At 54.8% G+C, this 7,212-nt stretch overlaps 1 protein-coding gene across 1 annotated transcript; it reads right to left on the bottom strand.

Annotated features, from left to right (window-relative positions):
• Positions 1-4,257: 4,257 nt before the first annotated feature.
• Positions 4,258-5,299, bottom strand: LOC147970752 (uncharacterized). Its single transcript, XM_087523605.1, has 2 exons — positions 4,841-5,299; positions 4,258-4,773 (listed from the first exon to the last, which is right to left on the bottom strand). The coding sequence occupies exons 1-2, from the start codon at positions 5,297-5,299 to the stop codon at positions 4,258-4,260; spliced, it is 975 nt and encodes a 324-aa protein (XP_087379731.1).
• Between the last annotated feature and the right edge of the window lie 1,913 nt (positions 5,300-7,212).

Below are 7,212 nucleotides of genomic sequence, written 5' to 3'. Positions count from 1 at the left end.
TGGTCAGAGTGGTCGGCCAGCACCTAGCTCCAGCTTTCGCGCTTCCTTGTCAGCGAGCTGCCAGCCCCGGGGCCTGATGACTGCTGCAGTAAGGCCTCATGGGCCGTGGTTGAGGTCTCCGCCACGGGCAACGTGGCCCTGACCCGCGGCTGGAAGACGTTTGCCCACGTGCGTGGCCTGAGCGGGAGGTGCACCCTCCACTTCAAGTACGACGGCGTCATGAACCTCTTTGTGAGGGTGTTTGGGGAAGATGGCTGCCGTGCAGGGTGCTGCCCCGAAGATGATGGCGGCGATGATGAGCTTGGCCTTGACGACAGCCGTGGTGACGCTGAGGGTGAGCTTGCTCTTGGCGATGACCACGACTCGTTTAGCAGCGGCGGCTCTTCCTACAGCGGGAGCTCAAGCAGCGGCGGTTACGACCAGCCGCCATGCCGCTGGGCTTGCTTTGAGGGAGGTGGTAGATCTTCTCGTCGCCACGCCTCGGTCAAGCGAGGGGTGGGCTCAGGCTGAGCCCGGAGGGCCTTCGGAGCCAGGCCTCAGGAGCTGCTGCGATCGCGTGGGCCACTTCTATTTAACCTTTCCTTTCTCCTGCATTTTGAAAAAAAGTAGAGGGCCCTGGTGGGGCATGTAATGAACCATGGTACTTATGCCACTATGCTATGTTTATTTTTCTTGTGTTATGCTATGATGTTTGTGCTCCGCGTAGGTGCGGAGGGATAACTTAGCTTGATACACTCGGGTTAGTTTCTCGCCTTGCGAGGGCGCGCCTTTTGGCATCTGGTGAGGTCTCCTTGCTGCCGACTCAGGAGCCGCTGGCCTCAGGAGGCATCATAAAGCTGCAGGATTTGTTAGAAAATCTGTCGGGTGCCTTGTTCCTCCTTGCGCGAGCCTTTGGGCATGGGCTAATCATGTCTCAGTGCACCGCGTCGCAGCACCCGAGGGGCATGGACTTGAAGAGGGTGCGCAGACCACGAGCTTATTCGAGGCGCCTCACGAAGGATCAAGGAAGCCGAAGCTCTGGGTGACAGGTCTTTGGCGAGGTGTGTTCGCAGCATGGGCGAGCCCAATGAGCCCAACGCGCACGCACACACCTGCTTAGCCCCTGCGCGAGGCGCGTGAGGAAGAGCGACGGGCAATTCCCGCTTCCCCTAAACCAAGACAAAGAGGTGAGCAAGCGAGAGGAGAAAAAAAACCAACTAGGCGATCGAGAAATGCCAGAACTCCAAATTCCATTAAATGGTTGCAAATCAACTACAGAAAGCAAGCAAATGAATAGCCGCGTCCGGTACTTATTCTAATCATCTCGCCAGCACGGAGCTAAGTGCTGCCACTAGGACGTGGGAGGGAGCCCCCGAGGCCCAAGGGTGGCTCTCCGGAACCTCTGAGGTGTGTACAGCCCCACTCATTATTACGTGAGAGTGTCACGAGAGGAGACCTTCACAGGCACTAGGCCTTGCTTCATGGGTAGTACTTCTGGAGGTGCTGGATGTTCCAAGCATTCTGGATGGGGATCCCGTCCTACGTCTCCAGGCGTGCAGCGCCAGGCCTGGAGACGCGGGCAATCGTAAACGGGCCCTCCCACATGGTAGAGAGCTTATGTAGCCCCTCCCTAGGGAGCACCCGCTACAGGATGAGATCAGCCACCTCGAGCGTCTTGGGGCGGATGCTGCAGCAGTGGTACCGCCGCAGCGCCTACTGGTATCTTGCCGCCCAGAGCAAGGCTTGATTGCGGCGTTCCTCCCCAGCACGAGGTTCATCCCCTGCGTGGCGTCCTGGCTTACCTCGTCAAATGCCAAGACCCACGTGGAGCGATGCCTGACCTCGTGAGGGAGAACCGCTTCAACTCCGTAGATGAGGAAGAATGGAGTTTTACCGGTCGGCTTGGTCGCGGCGGTGCGGATGGACCAGAACACGGGCTGGAGCTTGTCCATCCAGCCCCTGCCGTAGTCCTCGAGCTTCTTCTTGAAAGTCCTTACCTCGAGGCCCCTTAGTACCTCTGCGTTTGCGTGCTTGGCTTGGCCGTTGCTCCTGGGGTGTGCCACTGAGGCGTAGCATATTTGTGTTCCATGGTTAGCACAATATGTTTTGAAGAGATTGCTAGTGAACTGCGAGCCATTGTCGGTGATGATGCGATTAGGGAATCCGAACTGGCTCACGAGGCCCTTGATGAACTTGACCACCGAGCTGCCGGGATGGTGCAGACTGCTCCCACCTCCGCCCATTTGGTGAACTTGTCGATGGTGATGTAGAGGTAGCGGTAGCCCCCGAGCGCTAAAGGGAACTGATCCAAGATGTCCAGCCCCCAGACTATAAATGGCCACGAGAGCGGGCTAGTCTGCAGGCCCTGAGCAGGCTGGTGGATTTGCTTGGCATGGAACTGGCAGGCTTCATAGGATCTCACCAGCTCAGTCGCGTCATTGAGCGCCGTGGGCCAATAGAATCCGCTGCGGAACGCCTTGCCCACCAAGGTCCGCGATGACGAGTGATGCTCGCAGTCTCCGCCGTGTATGTCAGCTAATAGCTCGCACCCCTATTCCCTGGAGATGCATCGCAAGGAAATGTCGTTTGGTCGTTTCTGGTAGAGCTCACCGTCCTGAATGCAGTAGGCTGTGGCCTGCCGAGCCACGCACTCAGTGTCTTCCTCCTTCTCCGACAGGGTTCCCTAAAGCAGGTACGCCTTGAATTCTTTGGTCCAGCACCCCTCCTGTGGCTCGAGCGTGAGGAGCAGGCACGCCCCCGAGGTCGGGCCGCAGACGGGGGCTCCCGAGGTCGGTGCTTGGGGGAGTTGCTGCTGAGACAGTGTTGGCTCCGCAGCTGGAGGGGCTGCCGAAGGCTTGAAGAGCCGCTCCTCAAAGACGTTGGGATCCTGAGGCTGGGGCTTGGATGCTCCCTTGGCAATATCGTCGGCTTCCTTGTTTGTGCCGCAAGGCACGTGCTGCAGCTCCAGGCCCAAGAATTGCTTCTCAATTTTGCGTACCTTTGGCAGGTATTCCTCCATGTGTTCATCCTTCATCTTGTACACCTTGTTGGAGAAGTTGATGAGGAGCTGAGAGTCACCCTTGATGGTGAGGCACTTCACGCCCAACGCGGGTGCGGCATTGAAGCTGGCAATCAAGCCTTCGTACTCCGCGATGTTGTTGGAGATCTCTTCGCCGCATTGGAAGCAGAGCTGCATGGCGTAGTAGCGCTTGTCCTGAGTGGGCGAGATCAGCACGGTGCTAGCCCCCGCGCCCTGACGTGCGAAGGCCCCATCAAAGTACATGACCCAGCCATCTGGTGCTTCGCTCCCTAGTGAGAGGGACCGGTCCTCGCCAGCTCCGGGCCCTAGGGCGTCAGTCCACTCCGCCACAAAGTTGGTGAGCGCGGCACCCTTGATGAACCTGGTGGTGTTGAACTCTAGCTGAAATGCCTGCAATTCACTGTTCCACTCGGCGACCCTCCCCGCAGCATTGGGGCTCCGGAGCACCCTCTCTAGCGGGTAAGCTAAGATGACCTTAATGGGGTGGCCTTGGAAGTAGTGGTGCAACTTCTGTGAGGCAACAAGGAGCGCGAGCAGGAGCTTCTGCGGCATGGGGTAGCGTGCCCGCATGTCATGCAGCACCGTGCTGACAAAGTACATTGGATGCTCGACAAGAGCGGAAGTGTTGGTGGAGTTCGAGACCTCCTGAGGCTGGGGCACCTCCTGAGGCTGGAGGACTTTAGGAGCTTGGTCGCCTATTGGGGCAACTGCGGCCTCATGAGCGCCGTCTTGTGGAACCTGGTCATCTGTTGGCGCCGCCGAGGCTTCAGGGGTGCCGTCTTGGGGCTGCATCATCTCTACCAAGCGCGTGGCATTGTGTGGCAGGCCCTTGGTCTAGCCCTCCTCTCGGACAACCACCAGCGCTGTGCTGATTGAGTGAGGCATGGCGGCCAGGTAAAGCACTAGGGGCTCGAGAGGACGCGGCGCCACCATCACTGGTGGGATGGCGAGGTATCTCTTGAGGTCTTGAAACGCTCGTCAGCCTCCGGTGTCCACTCGAATAGCCCCTTCTTCTTCATCAGCTTGAAGAAACGGGCGAGCGCACTCCCCCAACTTGGAGATGAAGCGCCCTAGCAAGGTCACGCAGCCCACCAGCTTTTGCATTTCCTTAAGAGTCTGTGGAGCTATTGGCCCAGAGTGATGTGCATCAGCCGCTGGAAGGTTGCTTCGGTGTTACGTAGCCCAAAAGGCATGTAGGTTTAATAGTACACCCCACACGGGGTTAGGAAGGCCATCTTCTAGACATCTTGCACCGCCATCTTGATTTGGTGATACCCCGAGAATGCATCCAGGAAGCACAACAGGTCGTACTCGGTGGTGGAGTCGACGATCTGGTCGATGCGCGCTAGCGAAAAGGGGTCTTGAGGGCAAGCCTTGTTGAGGTTGGTGAAATTGACGCACATGCATTCCTTCCCACCTTTCTTGGGGACGATGACCAGGTTCGCCAACCATTCTGGGTACCACACCTCCCAAATGACACCAGCATCTTGCAGCTTGCGGGTATCTTCGACAATGAACGACTGCTTCTCTGTGGAGTACCGCCACGCCCTCTGCTTCATTGGGCGCACATTGGGGCACACCCTCACGTGATGCTCGATCACCCCCCTTGGGACTCCAACTAGGTCCTTGGGCTCCCATGCGAACACCTCCTTGTTCACGTGCAAGAAATTGACCAGTGCCTTTTCTTGGTTTGGGGCGAGGTTGGCACCTATGGTGAAGGTGGCTCCCAATGCCCCATCTTTGTCAACCGGCACCTGCTTCATCTCGGCCCAGTCTTGAGAGAACAACTACTTCTTTTTTTGCGGGCACAGACCATGGGACCTCTGAGGCCCCTTCATCTGCTGGGCGTGCTGCCGTGGTGACTCTGAAGGCGAGCTCGAGGGCAATCAGGGCCTCCTTGGTGTCTCCAGCCATGCTAAGGACGCCACAGCTCCTGGGCATTTTCATGAGGTTGTAGGCGAGGTGAGTTGCTGCCATGAGCTTGGCCAGGGCCGGGTACCTGAGGATGGCATTGGACGGGAGGCCGATGCGGGCAATGTCAAAGTCGATGAGTTCGATGCGATAGTTGTCGTGGGTGCCGAAGGTGACGGGGAGGCGGATCTGCCCCATGGGGCTGGTGGAGCCGTCGACAACCCCGGAGAATGGCTTGGTGGGGCGGACCCGGCCTTGTGGCACGTGAAGCAGGACGAAAGATTCTACGGAGAGCATGTTGAGGCCGTCCCCGCCGTCGATGAGGGTCTTGGTTACCGCCACATTGCAGATGGTGGGGGTGCAAAGCATCGGGAGTGCGCCTGCGCCCGCGGTGGTCGCGGGGTGGTCCCTGATACATCTCCAGCATATCTATAATTTTTTATTGTTCAATGTTGTTATATTATCAATCTCGGACGTTTATAATCATTTTATAGTAATTTTTTCATAGTAACCTATTGACATAGTGCCAAGTGCCAGTTGCTGTTTTTTTGCATATTATTTACATCACAGAAAATCAATACCAAACGGAGTCCAAATGCCATGAAACTTTACGGAGATTTTTTATGGACTAGAAGACACCTGATGGGCCAAGGCTGCGCCCGGGGGCTGCTCCGAGGAGAGCACAACCTACCAGGGCGCGCCAGGATGCCCAAGCGCGCCCTGGTGGCTTGTGCCCACCTCGGGTGCCCCCTCGGACCACCTCTTTGCTCTATAAATACCCCAATATTCCAGAAACCCTAGGGGAGTCGACGAAAATCAATTCCAGCTGCCGCAGAGTCCAGAACCACAAGATCCAATCTAGACACCATCACGGATGGTTCACCACCTCCATTGGTTCCTCTCCGATGATGTGTGAGTAGTTCTTTGTAGACCTTCGGGTCCAAAGTTAGTAGCTAGATGGCTCCCTCTCTCTCATTTGATTCTCAATACAATGGTCTCTTGGAGATCCATATGATGTAACTCTTTTTGCGGTGTGTTTGTTGGGATCAGATGAACTTCGAGTTTATGATCAGATCTATCTTTTTATATCCATGAAAGTATTTGAGTTTCTGTGATCTCTTTTATGCATGATTGCTTATACCTCGTATTTCTTCTCTGATATTTGGGTTTTGTTTGGCCAACTTGATCTATTTTATCTTGCAATGGGAAGAGGAGCTTTGTAGTGGGTTCGATCTTACGGTTCTTGATCCCAGTGACAGAAGGGGAACCGACACGTATGTATCATTGCTACTAAGGATAAAACGATGGGCTTTATCTCTACATAGATAGATCTTGTCTACATCATGTCATTGTTCTTATTGCATTACTCCGTTTCTCCATGAACTTAATACACTAGATGCATGCTGGATAGCGGTCGATGTGTGGAGTAATTGTAGTAGATGCAGGTAGGAGTCGTTCTACTAATCTTGGACATGATGCCTATGTAATGATCATTGCCTGGATATCGTCATGATTATTTGAAGTTCTATCAATTGCCTAACAGTAATTTGTTTACCCACCGTTTGCTATTTTTCTCGTGAGAAGCCACTAGTGAAACGTACGGCCCACTGATCAAGAGTTGTCTTTCTTTGATCTGCAGTTTCTCCATGGTGTCGCAGTAGAGGATGTTGATGCTGTTGCCGCCATCTATCAGGACTCGGGAGAAACGAGCAGCTCACCTATCTATTGAAAAGGTGGCATCCAGCACCAAGGCATAGGAACCCGTAGAAGGCATCACCTCCAGGTGGTTTGCACGGCTCCAGCTGATGGGCTTCTCAGACTTGTGCATGAACTCTAGGGATTCAAAAGTGACAACATTCACCTCTCGGTGTTGTTGATGCCGGCTGTGCCTGTCGTCGGCCACACTCACTACAAAAAAATACACTTCCGTGATGATATGTGTTTGTCATAGTAGGTCACGTTTTCTGTCATGCATGTACATCCATGACAATTTTATGACAGAATCAAGATAGTCATACCTGTGCTATCGTAGAAGTGTCCCATGAAATTACCAAAATTATCATCACAGAAGTGTCCACTTCCATGACGATAAATCACGCGTCATAGAAGTGCTTTCGTCAAGGGTGACCGACACGTGGCATCCACCGTAACGGGACGTCGTTAAGCTATCGGGTCCGGTTTTGGATCCGATAACCCGCTAACAGCCATGACCAATGCCAATTTTCCACGTGTAAAATTGTCATCGGCTGACGGAACTACGTGTCAGCTCCGCGTTGGCACAG

This window comes from Triticum urartu, chromosome 5A (genome assembly GCF_056163025.1).
Source record: "Triticum urartu cultivar PI428250 chromosome 5A, HENAU_Tu73, whole genome shotgun sequence".
NCBI classification, from domain to species: domain Eukaryota; kingdom Viridiplantae; phylum Streptophyta; class Magnoliopsida; order Poales; family Poaceae; genus Triticum; species Triticum urartu.
This window is presented reverse-complemented; position numbering and strand designations above follow the sequence as displayed.

Bases quoted from the DNA above. Each gene is read 5' to 3' on its own strand.
- LOC147970752 (XM_087523605.1), bottom strand. From the start codon at position 5,299: ATGCTTTGCACCCCCACCATCTGCAATGTGGCGGTAACCAAGACCCTC. The intron at 4,774-4,840 runs GTCCCATGGTCT...GAGATGAAGCAG, and splicing joins CAGATGAAGGGGCCTCAGAG to GTGCCGGTTGACAAAGATGG.